General features: G+C 35.5%; 1 protein-coding gene across 1 annotated transcript; it reads right to left on the bottom strand.

Annotated features, from left to right (window-relative positions):
* Positions 1-15084: 15084 nt before the first annotated feature.
* LOC122195959 (protein translocase subunit SECA2, chloroplastic-like) lies at positions 15085-16835 on the bottom strand. Its single transcript, XM_052771426.1, has 4 exons — positions 16349-16835; positions 15787-15882; positions 15621-15706; positions 15085-15496 (listed from the first exon to the last, which is right to left on the bottom strand). Exons 1-4 carry the CDS (start codon positions 16424-16426, stop codon positions 15373-15375), a joined length of 384 nt encoding a protein of 127 aa, XP_052627386.1. The 5' UTR covers positions 16427-16835; the 3' UTR covers positions 15085-15372.
* Between the last annotated feature and the right edge of the window lie 856 nt (positions 16836-17691).

Below are 17691 nucleotides of genomic sequence, written 5' to 3'. Positions count from 1 at the left end.
AACTTATTGAGTCCATGAGCTATACGTGATGCGTACACTAAGTTACGCCTAGTATTCACACAGATTAAGCACCTTCTTCCATTAAGTGCTTAATACTCGATGTTCTAACGTCCAATATCAAATCTGAGCTTATTAAAATGTTTTAGGGCATAAAGTTCGCAACTTTATCCCCTTGCATGATATATGGGACTTAAAAACTTCATTCTTCGCATTAGGACTTCATATAAAGCTTCACACTCATGCATGGAGTCTAGATACTCTTCAACCTAGCACCTTTATGCATCTAGCATGCTTACAACGCACAGATCTAACCATTTCAGTCTCTCGAGTTGCTCAACTCTCAAGAGGAGGTCCATAACCAACTAAAGGGACAATATAGAAAATCCTAGCTAGATCTAACAATTAAGATGGGAAGATCAATGCTTTATACCTCCAGAAGCTCTTCAAAGTGAACTAGATGCAGATTCTTGAAGCCCAATGCCACTCCAAGCTTGCTTAGCAATTCCTTCTTCTTGAATAAACTCTAAAATTGCCACAAATACACTTCTTAAGCTCAAAAACACTCTCACAAGGTATCTATAATGTAGAAAGTCAAAATGAGACTGTGGAGGCTGATTAGGGTTTGGTCTAAGAGGCATAAGGGTGTTTAAGTATGTGTCAAGTCCGAGAATTAGGGTTTTAGCCGTCTTTCACGTACTCCCCTAGTACCTATACATATGGCCTGTGTACGCGGCCACCCTCCGCATTCATGCATTCTTAGTATGCTACGCATACTCCTGGAGTACTCCCAACGCACTAAGGGACCTTTTATGCCATCTTTTCCATTTTAAGGGTCTAAAGAGTAATACCTGATTTAGAGTGTTACATTAAGTCTTTAAGTACTTAACAAATAAGCACTAAAGGAAGGCACAAAGAAAGAACCAAAAAGCAAGCAAAAACTTCAAAATAGTAAGAGCTCCAAGTTCTTTCATGCCCATGTTTTGGTGAAAAATAAGGAGGAAGAGAGTGTATTTCTTGTCAAAAATGCAAGCCTCATGAATATCTTATATATTCCATGTAAAGTAAGGTCTAACCCCCATATTTTAATATTTTTGGCTATACCTCTTGAAACGAGGAAGATTCTTTAAATTTTATAAACTCTAAGTTTATAAAATATAAACTTTGTTTTTAGGTAAAAGACAAAAGAATCCAACTAATGTAAAATGTTGTGCATGACTTGTTAATTCATACCATATGAAATAATAGCTTGTTATACTCTCTTATAATTATTATTTTGACAAAACAATAATTATTCCCTAATTAAATACATAAATTGATATTAATTATTAAAAATTATATTAATAATAAATATACAAAATGGGCCGACTTAATAAATGTATGATCCTATAGGATCATATATTAATAGCAATATCACGCCATAATAATTCTTAGGCATATAGATTAAACAGGATGGGGGTGATGGTGGCAGATGGTGGTATTGGTTGGTGATGTTCGGTGGTGATGTGTGGTAGGGGTTGTGCGAGATGGGTGATGGTGATGGAAGGTGGAGGCGGGTAGTGGTGATGGGTGGTGGTGGCAGGTGGTGGTAATGGTTAGTGGGTGGGTGGTAGTGATGGGTGTTGGAGGTGGGAGGTGGTGGGTGTTGGTTAGTGTGTTTTTTTAACTTACTTTTTACTTACTTTTTATTTATATTAATATTATTTGATGATTTAATTTAAAAAATTGTCTACTCCAAATTTGTTATCAAATGTTCTCGCAATAAGAAATGTTCCCGATTGAATGCTACCATATATATATATATATATATATATATATATATATATATATATATATATATATATATATATATATATATATATATATATATATATATATATATATATATATATATATATATATTAAGGTTCCAATGAGAATTGAAAATTGTTAAAAACTCTAAGAACCAATAGTTTTTTCTTATCTATAATGTTATATTTGACAATTTTCAAATAAATATTTACAAACATTATAAAAAGCATTTTTGTAAAAAACAAATGGCACATTTTTAATTACTACAAACCTTAAACCACTTTTATATTTTATATTTATTCCGTCAAATTTTAGGTTTAGACATGATTATAATTATTTCTGACAACAAAACTATAAACTCATCTATTACTCTTGTCTTCGTGTACCAATGATGAACTCCACCAACGCCACCGCCGCCGACGGAGGCCACACCACCAACACCGATGACGGTAGCCCAACCACTATCACCTCTCTTCATCTTGTGTAACCTTTGATCACACAAATACCGCTTTTTGGTGAAAAAATTGGAAAAAGTGGTTTTCCTGGTCACCGCCATCGCGATCTACCACCGTCGTCACATTCTCTGGTGACAAAACCCAACACCTCCGTTGAACCAGCAAGCACTCCATAAATTTAATATCCGGCAATCCTCCACCTGCACGAGCCATCTGTAGTGGTCAGTTGGCAGGTCCTTGATTCCAGTGATTTTCCTTTCTACTTTTGCTCAGATCTGATTAGATTGAGTGATTTCTGGTTGTTTTTTCTTATCTTCGGCAATGTTCATAGTCTAGATCTGGTTAGATCTATTAAATATGAGTTTTTATAACTAAAATCTCTTGCCTCCAATGTTGGTTCTATGGTTTTGAGTCGTCTTTATATAAGTTATTTAATTGAGAAATGAATTGAAATCATAGTAGAAACAATTCAAGTACACATAGAGTAAATAGAATCTGTTTTCAGCTCATATTATGCTTTCATAATACAGAGTATTCTTAGACAAAAAGGTTGCAAAAGTTCTATATAACGCTAATATCGATCCCTATTTATAGGACAACAAAAGCATACAAAAAATAAAAGGGACTGGAACACTATACTTCGTAACATAAGTGCCCTTGTAATAAAATTACAAACTAATGAAACTATACACTGAAATTCGACACCTCACAACTAAGTTTGAAATCTACATTCTCCGCCTTTGTGAGCAGTGACGAATCAGTTCAGTAACACTGTCATAGCTTAATGAATAATCCTTCTTATCTCTACATACTAATTTACAATCTTGCAAATTTCTGCCTTTTCTTTGTCGTTGTTTTTGTTGCAACTATTCATTCTTACCAAGAGATTAGTGTAATATCATTCTGTGTATCTTTCTACATCACACACTTGAAACATGAATTTCAAATTGTTACGCTTTTTGCTTTTCCCAAAAAAAGAAATTCCTAATGGTATTAATTTAATCTCTCCACAATCAAGCTTTTTTATGTTTGCCTCCGTCATCAGCATCGTTTGAGGAATTTGGACTTCCTTTCCCAAAACTTTAGCCAAATTCACATCAGTTAAGGCTAATGACCCATAATATCCTTCAATGGAAACCTTTCAGTGACCAAATCCATTCATAAAATCTTCCTTGCTTGTCACTTGAAGCTTCAAAACATCTACACTCTTCATGATTAAAGCCACCACTAAAATATCATGCAAATTCATTAAAGGAAAATCAACAACAGAGAAGTCAGATGTGACATTATTTTCTTGAACAACATGAAACCTATAGTTTTGTAACATTCCTTCGAGAAAAACATCCTTTGTAATTCCCAGAACTCTTGTGATCTTCATTAACGAAAATACTTCCTCCTCTAGCTTCCCCAACACAACATGAAGATGAAATCTCATGTGTCCGTACTTAATCTTATTTTTATACTTATCTGCAACTTCGAATTGTTCTTCCAAAAAACATCATTCGATTCAAAGGGAAATTTAACTGGTTCATTGGGGAGTTGATAGTATCGAAGCTTCTTCTGGGCATTTTCGCAAAATCACGCATCTCCCCAGAAGCAGTTATGGCTTCAAGATATTCATAATGATAAAGCTTCATTAGATCACCTTTATCTAGACCTGCAGGATCAATTGTATGTTGTTGAAGTATACTCTAGACCTGTCTCTATTTCTCCGTTTTAGCTTCCAGCGCAACTTTCCTTTCTTCCTTGACAATTCATGACTAATGCCTTTACCCTTATCTTTCTCTTGTTCATTTTGATTTGGCTTTGATGTCGAAACAATCAATATTCATGGTGGAAAGTGGAAATCTGAGTAGTCAAAACTCTAGCAACCACTCTTGCATCACCAACAACATTCCCTGAACCCCCTTCGCCTATGTGTCCACTCCCACTGCCAACACTTCGTCTTTTTCCCCCTCGCACCCCTATGCTCACAGGCAGGGCATTCGTTAGCATAAATTTACGAATTTTGAAAGTGGAGCCAATTCTTTCTGAATGGGTGACTCTAGCATGTGAAATTTTTTAGTGAACACTTCAGGAGAAACCATAGAATACTAAGAAATATCAGACTTCGACATCAGATCCTTTACTTCTTTCAAAAAAGTTTCAACATTCCCAAAACTCTTAGCATCAGCTTCTGATTTCGAATCCAGCTTCACCCCCAGAGAAGAATAAAAATCAAGTGCTTTGGTCATAGCATCAACAATTATATCTATATTTTTGTGAAGAGTAGAATAATTGTGATCTAAAGCAGCTATCTCCTTTGTCATATCTTCTCTTAATTCTTGATCTTTGAGATTTACATTCTTACGAACCGTCTTGATATCTTGAATAAAAATAATATGGAGAGACTTAGCAGTTTCTTTCAGTTAATGAATGGCAGCATTAAATGAATCAAGTTGAGATTTGATTTGTAAATCAGCAGACTCTTCCATGTGATGAAGCTTATCCAAAATTTTATGCTCTTAGCCTTCCAACATAACATCCATATCAATAGAAGATATCAAATTCTTTCCACCACCATCAGCTTGGATTTGAAGTAGACAGTTCAATTTCCTATTCAAAATCTTAAACTGCTTTCCTGACATCAACATACGATTAGGAATGTTTTCTTCTTCTGAATTGAATAGGATTTCAACAAACGAACCTATAAAACCACCATCATCCATATCATCATCATTAACTAGTTGTGGTTTCTCTGGGGATTGAGAAGAAAATAAAGAGGTGATAGGTTGGTGAATAATGGTGTCAAATGTAGGGAAATGTGAAATCGAAGGATTTTGAGATGTATTGGGAACAATGTAGGGTGGTAATGAAACAGTTGTGTCAAGGTTAGAAGTAGAAAATGATGAAGATATAACGAAAGTAGTACCTTGAGCTTCAGTAAATAAAATTCCTTCACCCATATTAACATGTGTATCCATATTAGATACATTTGCAGTGATGTTTGAAGTTCGTATCTCCTCATGAAATGACTAAGTAAGGAAAACTTCGGGCAGTATGACCGGTGTCTACTCAGGAGTTGATGGTTTAGTTTGTTCACCATGAGTAATGGGTGTGTCCACTATCAAATTTTCCACATGACCATCAAGATTTCCAGTCTCCTCAAAAGTCGATTAAACTGGAGAATCCCTCACTGGTGAAGAATGTATTAATGGCTCAGTAACAAGCATTTCAGGAACTACTTCATCATCTACTGAATTATTGTGTAACACCAACTTCCTCTGCTTCTTTCTTTTCTTAGAAATCTTCTTATCCATATCCTCTGCTCTCCTCTTCTTTGTTTGTGGAAAAACGGCAACATGAATGTCGCGAATGATGACACCCTTACGATTAATTTGTGGCTGTCGAACAAAAGAAGGTGATAAAGTACCAGATCTTTCCGGAGAATGGCGAGGTTTATGTGCTTTCTTCTTGAGGTGCTTAAGAATACCAGTCCTCGAAGGTATCACCTCCATCGAAGGATTAACAGTTTCAGTAACTATTAGCTTGGTAATTATTTTCGTGGCTTTAACAATCGGGTCAACTTTCAAAGGACTAGATTGGATTTCCTTCTTAGATCCTCTCTTCTTCTTCGATGGACCTTCATTGGTGGCAGTATGAAATACCCCGGTTTCGATATCTGGATTGATTATTGTGAGATATTGCACCAACACTAGATTCAACGGATCAACCTTTTCAGCATCCCATCCGGAATTTTTGCCACACTCGGAAATATTTCTGCATATTCTTCCATAGTTTTCAGAAACTGATACAATGCAAAAGCAGTAGCTTCTTTGTTTGTAGAGACTTGAATTCCCTCTTTATCATAAACATATTAAAGAATAAGACTCCAATACCTAGCACACGAAATTCCCTCCTTGGCATTTTCACTCCCAATACTTTTAACAAATTCTTCCCATAGTTGAGTAGCGTAATCAACTTGAAGATCAGAATAAATTTCAACCACCATACCATAAACTTCCAAGCATGCTTTATCTAATCCCACACTTTGACCAATCAAGCATCGAAGATAGATTACAAAGAGAAAGTTCCAAATACAAGGAAACCCCAACTTCTTAAATTCACTGATCTTGGAGGGAGTTGGTTGATAACCCATATCATTAAACATGTTAATCACTTGTTCATTTTTAACTTGGTAAAACGGCTCCGTATTGGGAATGTTTAGAATTTTGGCAAATAACTTCTAGGACAATCTGAACTTCTTATCATTTGTTAATTTGAAAGGTAACAATCAACATTGCTTTGCTGTATGTTGCAATAGAACCAGCCAAAGATAATCAAGACATAGGAACATCAAAAGAATTAAACATAACAGTTGAAAATACAGAGCTTTTGAGAGCAACAATGAGCATTTGCAATTCCTCCGGATAAATGCTTTCATCACTTTGAACTTGTAAATTGGTGCTCTGAATCTTCATTAGAGGGTGAGACGAGACATCATCTGTTGTTTGGGAGGGATTAATGTTGACATTTTGAGCCGCCATGGTTAGGGTTTTGAAATTCTTTGAAGAAATCAGAGAGAATGAGAAAACAAATCTCTTGTGAACTTTAAGAAGGCATAAAAGTGAAACTGATCCTCCAAACCCTTTTTATAGTTAAGTGGAATTTTGAATTTGAAGCGATTTCTGCATTTAATGTGGCTGACCTGTATCCTTGAAAACTACACCAGTCACAAGAAAAGTAGGCATACATGATCAATAGATCATCATGTTTTTCTCGAAACCCGGATTGGAACACAAAACGTCACATCACACAGGCTTTTAACTTGCCCCTAGAGAATGAGAACCGTCACCAACCTTCGGCATGGAGGTTAGGTTCTTTCGCTTTGGGGTTTAAGAAGCGAAGTCATCTAGCAGACTTGGGAAATCATCAGCCTGAGTTGGTATTACTCAGAACCTCAAGGATTTCATGAGTGTAATGTGTGCCAAAGAAAAATATTAGAAGCAAAATAAGAAAATTTTGGTTCTGTGATGTCAAAAATATTTCGACACAAATGCAGTAAGATCCCAGGAAAAGATCACTTCGTTATTCATCAAGAGAGGTGAATAACAACTTGTGTGGTTTCCTGTGAATTATAATCAAATACTTGTAGAGAAGTATCGAAGGGCTTCTTTTATCAGGTTTTCAAAGGTGACTTAAAATTTCGTTACAAAGCACATCTAAACATAAGAGTGACAATTTGTAAACGAAATTACCTATGCGACCACTGTAGTTAGTGACAAGTAAGCTTTGAAAATTTTATTAAGTAACGAATGTTGAGAATGATACTCAGATGGAAATCATATTCTTGAAACCAAATTTATTCCTAAATCTTGTTGGGTAACAAATGTTGTGGGTTACGAATATTTGATCAAGATCACTAACAAAGAAACAATATCATTTTGAGTATCGAAAACAGGTACTGAAACAAGAGTTTTGTTAAAATTTAGAACTAAGTTCCCCGTCAATTCCTTAATTGATTCAACGTTTTGGGTCTCATGATGTTAGATCATAAACACGGATTTTTGATATGTCTAGATCCTGATTGGTTGATACCATAAATCTCTTGGACATATGTCATAGTGTGTGACATGAAAGAACTTTAGGATGAAAAAGGTTGGTTTAAAGATTCGAAAGTACCATTCCTATTTTTGGACCAAGTAGAAAACTCTACACTAAATTGAGTAGAGTATGGTACCTCAATGACTAACGAGAATATTGTTGGGTTTTGAGCATTCTAACACTCCTAAGTGTACATGCAACCCTAAATACCTTGGATCTATGTTTTCTCTATTATACATGCAAATAAGAACTTCCAAGGTATTATCCTAATCTAGCATACAAAAACAATGAATGTAACAAGATAGAATACATACCTCTTTGATGTAGAAAGTCTTCATGAAGCTTGAGTGCCTAGCCCCAATAGTGTGGAAGCCTCAAATGGAATCACAATCACCAAAACACTTAGAATAACTTGAGAGAATTCTACAACTCATGAAATCGGCTAGCCCTTTTACTTCACACACTAGTGGCCGATTTGGTCAAGAATAAGATGCTTATATAGTTAGGGTTACAACATGTAAACCCTAATTGACATGGCCTTTCATTTCCATGATCCATGGGTACAAATACACCATGGAGCATCCATGGACCATCCTATGGGTTTTAGCCCAACTTGATTATCCATGGAGCATTAGCCCACTATATAAGTATGGATGATTTACACAATCAACCCATATATTTAATTAGTCTTCTTTTGATCACTTAATTAATCCTAGATTAATTCTTGATCAATACTAATTAAATAATCTTATTATTCTTATTATTAATATACTAGAACTTATGATATATTAATAACCATAAGTGTCTTATTTCTCTCATTATAGTCTATCCAAGTGCATGATGGTATGCAACCCAAATGGACCATGTCAGGTCGGGTCAAGTCTTACCAATTATAGTTATGGACTTAGACATTAATCCAACAGTCTCCCACTTGGATAAGTCTAAAACTATTATTGCGTATGACTTTAGGAACCAACTGGCAATCGTAGCTCTCAAAAGCTTTTATCGAACTCTGACCTTGTAGATGAACTCTGACCTTTGTCAAAGACTTGTCCATTAGATAAGGGATCATATATTCCTCCATTCTAGATATCATATGGATTGAGACATGGATTATAATCATTCTTTCTGTCCATTTGTTGTTTCCCGATTTCCGATTTATGACAACTGACTAATTGAACAAATCAAATCAGTCCTGGCCCGGCCGAGCACTTCCATTTGTCATCATCAAATCATCGAGGGGCCCACAGATATCGCTTTTATCCCGAAGGTAAAAGAAACGGATAAACTTCGACTCATACGGCTTGTTCTACTACTTGTTGAATCATACACAAAGGCACGTTTTATAGCACCGGGTTACCAAATGCGTTTTCATGCAATCAATGTACTATTAACTCATAGTAACAACTCATATCTCTAGGTTTGAAGAATATAAGATATTATCGTCTCATGATCACTCGTGATAAAATCCATGAAGTGATTCCAATGAGCGCGGGTTGTAGCCCTTTGTCCAACACCTTAGACCTCTACAAGCCAACCCATGACAGTCTGAGTGTTGTAGCCCTTTGTCCAACACCTTAGACCTCTACAAGCCAACCCATGACAGTCTTAACTCATATCTACTTCCAAAATATGACCAACTGTGGATGGTTTGAATAAATTAGTCATTCTGGAAGAATAACCCAATTTATTCGGGAAGTCAAAACATGCAAAGTGAAACACAATAATAATTGAATCCAATATGGTATCAAAACCTATGAACATAAATAAAACACCTTTTATTTATCACCATATGATTACACATTATTCATTGTATACTGTTTCAGCTATCAACTTTATTCTTGAATTTAAAACAATAGTTGTCCCATGCTCCAAGCATGTACACTATGTTTTCTTAAACACTAGTCATGCCATACACCATGTATGCATACTATGTTCGTCTATGATCTTTACTTTGTGAACCAGATTAATTGAACATAACTTCAATGATTCTCTTTTCATAGTCCCAAATCCTTACTGCAAATGCAAGAATTCCAAATCCATGCCATTTACGGAAATCTGTTAGATTCTAAACTTATATGCATTGATCCTCTTGTAATGGTTATGCACAAACTCACAAAGACTTGGCAACAATCATTACAGAGTATTCCAAAGGAGATCAACTCCTTGGAAACATCCTTCTTGCATTAAGTTTCCTTAATCTTACACAGATTGAAATTTCTAACTTTGAAACATTTCCAGATTCAATTTTGACTATCCCTTCTGAACAAGAGTTGCCTCTTTATAGACTATGTCAATATGGTCCTTCCAGAATTATCACTATACTTCCAACTGTCCTTGAGCAACCAATCTTTGGTAAACCTTAGATTGTCCACGACAATTGTTTAATCCTTTTAGTCATATCCAGTTCTAAACCTTTTCCCTTCTTAATGCCCCAGGCATTTGGAAAATTTTAGAAAGGATGAATATAGCACATGTAATCGATCCTATATCCGAAGCATATGGGACACGATTCATGATGTCTCACATAAAAACTAAACCAGACTTTTGCTATAACATTTCCATTTCAATTTGCCAAGTTCTCATAATTCAGATTATGAAAAGGGATGCCGTAATCATAATCGAATTTTAGAATGCAAATAATGGACTCATATATGTTTCCTTGACTAAATGATTAAAACCTCATGATCTAAGCTTATAGATTTGAGATGAAGTATAATTTCCTCTCCCTTAATTATAGCAAAACAACTCTTTTCAACCCCTGCAACCTCACGAATTGAAACTTTTGTTTTCTATAATTAACATTGCTAACTTGCAATACTTACCATAATTATCATGCTCCCACTAACATGATGATTGTTAGCATAACACTTATGCTCCCACTAGCTTTGACATGTACTCAGAAATCAGCTAGACTTCTAGAAATCAATACTTCATTGACTTTCTTACCAAAGTTCAGATTTCTGATACTAGATTGTTCTGATAAAACTTTATCAAAAATCATACACCTTTCCTTAGATAGCACACTTGTGAGTCTAAACAATTACGAAGCGGTATGCCGTAATCATAATGGTTAGACCTTTTTGCCACTTCTCACAAGTCCAGGTTAGTGTGCCGTTAAACCACACATGCTCCACTAACGACTTTGAGAATGCAAATATCACAATTGCTATCTAGCTAAAATCTACTTAGTGAAAGTGTTTCCTCGCCATCATCTTCATGAATCGGATAGAAACCTTATGACACTTAGATTTAATGGTGTATGTGTTCTTATCCATGTGAATTGTCAAAACCATAGTCACCAGACAGGGATAATGACAAATCCAAACTCATATGGACTGAACTCAATATTAATTTCTTGCCACCTGGCAGCTTAAGGGCCTGTCATTGCTTCCACGTTGTTGTGCAACAAATTGAGAACTCTAAGAACTCATATGCAAAGCCAACTTTAACTGGAATGGACACAGATATGTCAACACGATAGGTTATAAACCTCAATTCGTGTGCTAGTGAAGAACTTTAGGTTTTATCCTTGATTAGTTCTTGAGACTTTCAAGAACTTTAAGACTCCCACTGTCCTCTTGACATATAAGACTCTCTTGTCAGATATTCAAGAGATAGTGTGGATTCTAATCAAGACAAACACTTCACAAAATTGGCCTTAGTTGGTGTTTGTTTTATCCAAAACATCACAACATATCAATCTCAAATGTACAATAGTAGGAAACTTTTACTCTTACATTTGACAAGTGTTTTAAACCTTCTTTAAGACATGTCACTCAAATGATAATCTTGGAGTATGACTCTAAGACTTGTATTAGAACGAAGTATGACTCATCTTCTTGATTTAACCATTTCAACAATTCAAGATCCCTCTTCTTAGTCATAAGAATGCACTAAGATTTCCTTAGATAACTAATTGTGCTATGGTTTCTAAATCATTAAGATGATCACAAAAAACTGATACTAAAGTACTCTCCCATCTTTTCAGATTTGAGAAACTTTTATCCTTCTGCCAAATTTGATTCTTCGTATTCTCTCTGTCATACATTGGAACCTTTTTCCAATGTCTCAGAGTTACACTTAAGCATGTAAGTATAATCATATTTACTGAGCTTTAGTAAACTATGACGAATAGTCTTATCAATCTTTTGTGGTGGACTTGACCAGTGCACAAGAATGTGTACTCGATCCCTTAGTCCTTCACTTGACTCACACATCCATGTGAGCAAGTAATTAGTCTCAATTTTCCAATACTTGAAGGTTCTCATTCATCATGCTATACAACTTGCATGATTCCAAGTTCCGGTCCAATTGAAACTTGGGTGATGAGAATCTTTCCTTATTTGGTAAATTTTGACATTACCACAAATGAAAGAATCAATTTCATATTTCCACTCTTGCTATTAATGGAATCATATAAGCAACAATTTTTCTTCAAGTGCCATTGTAAGGATATTTTTAAAATAAATAAAATCAAAATTTTTTTTTATTTTAAAACTTTGCGGAAAAACTTATCCTTACAATCCATATGAAAACTTGTTGTTATCTATTCCTAAGCAATATATCATAACTCCTAAGAAGTAGCTCAAGAATCCGATCTTCAAACTATGCGTTAGAAATCCATCTACGCGATCAGATTCAGCATATTCTTTCTTTAAGTTTCTTCACCTTTTTCTTTGATTCTTAAAACATCTCCATGTGACCTAGTCACATCATGTACCAAGAATCTCAGAATAGAAACTTAACAGAGTTAGATAGTGGATTTTACCTGAAGTAGAGTCAAACTTATTGACTTTAACATCCTTAGGTAAATTTGGCAGCTTCGCAACCAATGCCCCTTCCTTTGGCAATATAAACATATGGACCCTTTGATAATGGTACACGAGACTATCATAGACTTAGCTTTTCTCTTTACCATTTGGTCAACCGAGTTGACTATGGCCGATCCGTTTCCACTGGGAAGAGAGAGCTTTACTAGATATCATTGTTAATGTCCATGAAGTCTAGGAAGTTGATCTTAGCAAATAGATAAGATCATTAAGGGTCTTGTCATAGTCTGTTTCATAGGTGTCCCAAAGGAACTCAATATGTGACTTAGAAAGTGATTGAACCACCAACTTTCTCAAGACTTTGACACCCAACTCTCCTGGCTTGTCAATATGTGACTACATCTCCAAGATGTGTTCACACCTAGATCTTGCCTTGCCAATAGGGCTTGAGTGACCTTAAACTTTTCAAGAACTTGTGGGTTAGGGAGATTAGTTGGAGGAGGAGAAAGAAGTATGATATCCATGGGACATCATCTTCATTAGGAAACCTTGTTTCAAGAGATTTGGGATGATCATAAGTGTCTAAACCAGACATCTTTTGGGAGATATTCAAGATAGTTGATTTTCAGTCCTTAATATGACACCCAATATGAAATATTAAGGCTAGGACCCAACAAACTATTTTATAACTTAGAAGAGGTATGCCGTAATCCAAGCTATAAAATATTTGAAGGTAGGTGAATGACGATTCACCAATTTCCACCAAGATAAACGAAATGTATTATTAGGTTTTAATTGGTTTTGAAACTCCTAGATCTTTGAGATTCATTGAACTGTTCAAAGGCATGTTTCAATCTCGAGTGTGCCCTTCAGGTTTTGTGACTGGGATGTCGAGGATCACAAAACAAGGTGTGAAGTAACCATGCAAATTACTTGGTACCCTTAAGTGTTTACCCCTCAATCGATGTGCCGGTTAACCACACACGCTCCATCGATACTATGATAAACATTAAGTTACCCTTTGCCTACCTTGTTAAATACGAGTTAGTGTGCCGGTTAACCACACACGCTCCACTAACCGACTTAAACAAAGTGCAAAGTGTAATTTCATGGATTAGCACCTTATTCACATTTTTCCTAAGTAACTAAGATTGGGTATTATTAAGAGTTTAGTTACTTAGTATTATCATTAATACTTTTAATGAAGGGAGAAGTCTAGTCCTATCAAACCCATTCGACTAACGACCCTCCACCAGTCAAGCAAGCGGTGGGTGAGAGTGGACACCCATTAAGTTGCCATTTTATAGGCAACAACCTTATACCCACCTTATAGACTGGCTTCGTGAATGAGGCGTACTAGCGGTAAGACTGACTTTACTCTTATACATACATATATATATATATATATATATATATATATATATATATATATATATATTATTAACTTATAATATTATAAAGTATAAGGGTTGAATTTTAACTTTTAAAACTCTAAGGGCTAACTTCGAATTAAAGTATTCATAAGTGAAAACTTTTCAAATTCCAAAACTTGAGGGCAAGTTTTGAAACTATTCAAAACTAATTAATTCCATAACTTATGTGTTTAAAGTAGTTTTAATCCAAAAACTCTTCAAGTTCCATAACTTGAGGACAAGTTATGGAAGACTTTAAACTAATAAACACTACTAGAAAAAAGGCCTTTTACGACGCTCATTGCGCGTCGTAAAACGCTTAGACGACGCGCAAATGCGTGTCAAGGAAGGCCCTGTCATAAAGAGAGACGATGCGCATTTACGACGCGCATTTATGACGCGCATTTACGACGCGCGGTTATGACACGCAATGCGTATCAAGGAAGGCCCTGTCATAAAGGAAGACGATACGCATTTGCGTGTCGTAACCTTACGACGCGCGTGTTTATGACACGCAATGCGTATCAAGGAAGCCCCTGTCAAGAAAGGCCATGTCATAAATAAAGATGACACACATTTTTGCGTATCATAATTTTAAATGTTTTAAAAAAATATTATTTATAGATTTACTAATTTTTCATATTAAATAATACATTTGAAATCTCATAATAATAAATAAAATACCATAAATAACAAAGATAATTCATTTCACTAATATGTCAAATACAAATAATTATTCCAATAGTGAGTAAATGTTATAAAAAAATGAACTCATTTATATACAATTGCATTATCTAGCTTACTATGTGCCAACAACTTCTATCTTTTTCCTTCTCTGCATAAACTTCATTAGCAGCATCCTAAAGAACTTCTATCTTTTTCATCAGCAACATGCTCAAAAACTTCTATCTTCGGGACTCATGCAAAGATGTCCCAATGATATGGAGACCACCAAGTCGTTTGACTTCCAATCCTTCATGAAAGCAATGAATCTCACAGTCCTTTAGAACCGATAAATAGGCAATTGCAATGCAAGGACCAAGAGGGTACATCTCTGACTGTTCTTCCACAAGCCTTTGCAATTCATCTAAACCCATTGACTGGCTCATTTCAATTGACTCTGAAATTATAGATTTTGCCTTCTCATATGTCCAACTCTTGTTCTCACTTTTGCCCACGTATTTAGCTGCGTTATTTACCCAAAACCATATACCATTCACATTAACGTTAGGGCCAAATGAAAGAATAGCTACCTATTTCTAATTACCAGCATCCTACTCTCAGTTTTTTTTTTCGTATCAAGACATTGTACTGAAAACAATAATCAAGTCGCCATGTTACATACATGGTTAACCCAAAATCCTATCTATTTTCATTGATAAATCCTATAAAAAGTAGACAACAAACCTTTGGTCGTGCATTGAGGACATTGTGGGGAATCTTGCTAGCCCTCAGCAAAGCAGATAGATATTCTGAGTTCTCGACACTGCACCAATAAATAAATAAATAAAGATAAGAAAATATCTTCACACTTGGTTGCATGCATAAAGATGCAGAATGAATACTACAAAATCACAAGTGAAGAATGAATTTCATTGAAGTAGTAGTACCTAGTGGTCCCCACTAAAACAGGACGACCAACTCTGAACATGCTTTCAACTTCTGCACGAACATATTCCCATTTACCACGAGCATTCTATTTGCAAAACAATTAGAAGCACTGTTAAAGATGATAAAAGGGTAGAATGGTTATTGAACAGAATAATAATTTCTTACTGCAAAAGCTTGGATAGGTAAATCGTGACGAATATTTGCCATATTTGTGGGAACTTCAATAACAGGCATCTGGAACATTTTCAAGAACTCCTTTTCCTGTAAATATTGACAATGCATCATAAGTCGAGAAAGATATCCTGTAGTTGATTCAGCTCGAGAACAATATGTAATTCGAGGATAAATGAAATAAATAACAACGTACTTTCATATATCTGTTTACAATAGAATCCTACTATCATCCTTTTCATATTACAACAATGGATTTGAAAAATCTAAACAATAATAGCAATGTCTTTCAAAATGAACAACACTTTTCACGGCTATAATTTGATAGAATTTTTAAAGTACAACATCCTAAAAAGAAAAAAATGAAAGTATACAGCTATAACCATAAGTGGTATAGTTTTCAAAGTACAGTGCCTTATGAAAGATATCTTTTTAAAGAGTATGCTAGTATGGTAGAAAGCAATGAAAGTAGGATGCTATAACACACAAATAGATGAAAACAAGTAGTTATTGTTACTTGTTATATTTTTAGCCCATATAGAAAGTGAATACTTACTTCAGTTTTTGCAGTTCCTGTCATCCCTGAAAGCTTTGGATAAAGCTTAAACATTGATTGGTATGTGATTTGTGCCATTACAACTGAATCAGCCTGTAAAGCCCAAGAGGAATACAAGGTAATAGCTTTAAACAAGAGTTGTCAAAAAGAATGATGATGTGGCAGGCAATCGCAATATATACCTGGATTGGTAACCCTTCTTTTGCCTCCACAGCCAGGTGAATCCCCTCTGACCATCGTCTTTTTTCTTCCACTCTCCCCGTCAACTTCAAATGAACATTAATTTACAGCAATATAACTAGTTTTTTCTCCTAAAATAAAAATACGATGTTTTTAATACCTCGTTTATTATAAGAGCTTTCCCATTTTTAACAATGTACTAGACATCTTGGCGATAGAACTCCCATTTTTAACAATTTGCAGCTCCTCCAGCCATTGTGCCCAACATATACAAATTAATTTCAATGATTTTTTTTCATAGATTGAGATGCTGCAAAAAAAAAAAAAAACAAAAAACAAAATTAAACGAGTGTTTTTGAAGACTATTTAATGCTTTCAAATCATGTTGCTTTCGATTCATAATTAATTATTAATCAAGTAAAGATATATTATAATTTTGAAGGAGAAATGCATACATATATAGCCTCCCATGCTAGCTCGGGAATCTGCAGCAACCATCACACCTTCCTTAAAAATAAAAGCCAAAGTTGTTGTTCCCTTTGCTGGTTTTACCATTTGGATAGAATTCTTCTGAAATCCATCAAACTGAAGCAAAGGATTTGATGTAGTGTTTTAGCAATATATACATTCACTTAATATCTAGTAGAAAGGAAAAGAGAAAAAGGCAAGAATTGTAAAGAAACTCACATCTGATGTAACTGGTAGGTCAAATGAAGGGGCATCAGAAAGCAGGTCGTCACTTCCTCCATAGAGTGGTGCACTTGTGCAGTTTAAATGTACCTCACGAACAAACTGTGAATGTCTCCGGCGGGTGGTCCGGAAGTGGCAACCGGAGCGGCGGTGGGACTGCGGCCAATTCCAGAGGATTATTTTCAAAATACTATTCCGTCGTTACAGGTGGCGGCTGCATTGCTGCCACCTGGCACTTATCTTTCGCAATATGATCAGAATCCTCAAGGGAGTCATCGGTGGGTCCTGCTAGTGAAATTCCTCAAGTGCCTGTGAATGTTTTGGTTTCTAAAGAGTCGTTTGGACTTCCGGATGGCGGTGTGCCGCCACAATCCATGGCTCCTCCACCTGTTGCCATGCCGCCACTTCAGGCGGTGGTCAACGCTCCGACGTTGACCCAACCACTTGATTTAAGCTCCCTTGAAGGTCTGGGA

The sequence above is a fragment of the Lactuca sativa genome, chromosome 4 (assembly GCF_002870075.4).
Source record: "Lactuca sativa cultivar Salinas chromosome 4, Lsat_Salinas_v11, whole genome shotgun sequence".
NCBI classification, from domain to species: domain Eukaryota; kingdom Viridiplantae; phylum Streptophyta; class Magnoliopsida; order Asterales; family Asteraceae; genus Lactuca; species Lactuca sativa.
The sequence above is the reverse complement of the archived record's forward strand: the minus strand, read 5'-3'. Positions and strand labels throughout refer to the sequence as shown.

Excerpts from the sequence above, each read along its gene's own strand:
- LOC122195959 (XM_052771426.1), bottom strand. The coding sequence starts at position 16,426 with ATGGCACAAATCACATACCAATCAATGTTTAAGCTTTATCCAAAGCTT. Across the intron at positions 15,883-16,348 it reads CAGGAACTGCAAAAACTGAA|GAAAAGGAGTTCTTGAAAAT; the intron begins GTAAGTATTCAC and ends CAATATTTACAG. Across the intron at positions 15,497-15,620 it reads GTTTTAGTGGGGACCACTAG|TGTCGAGAACTCAGAATATC; the intron begins GTACTACTACTT and ends TTATTGGTGCAG.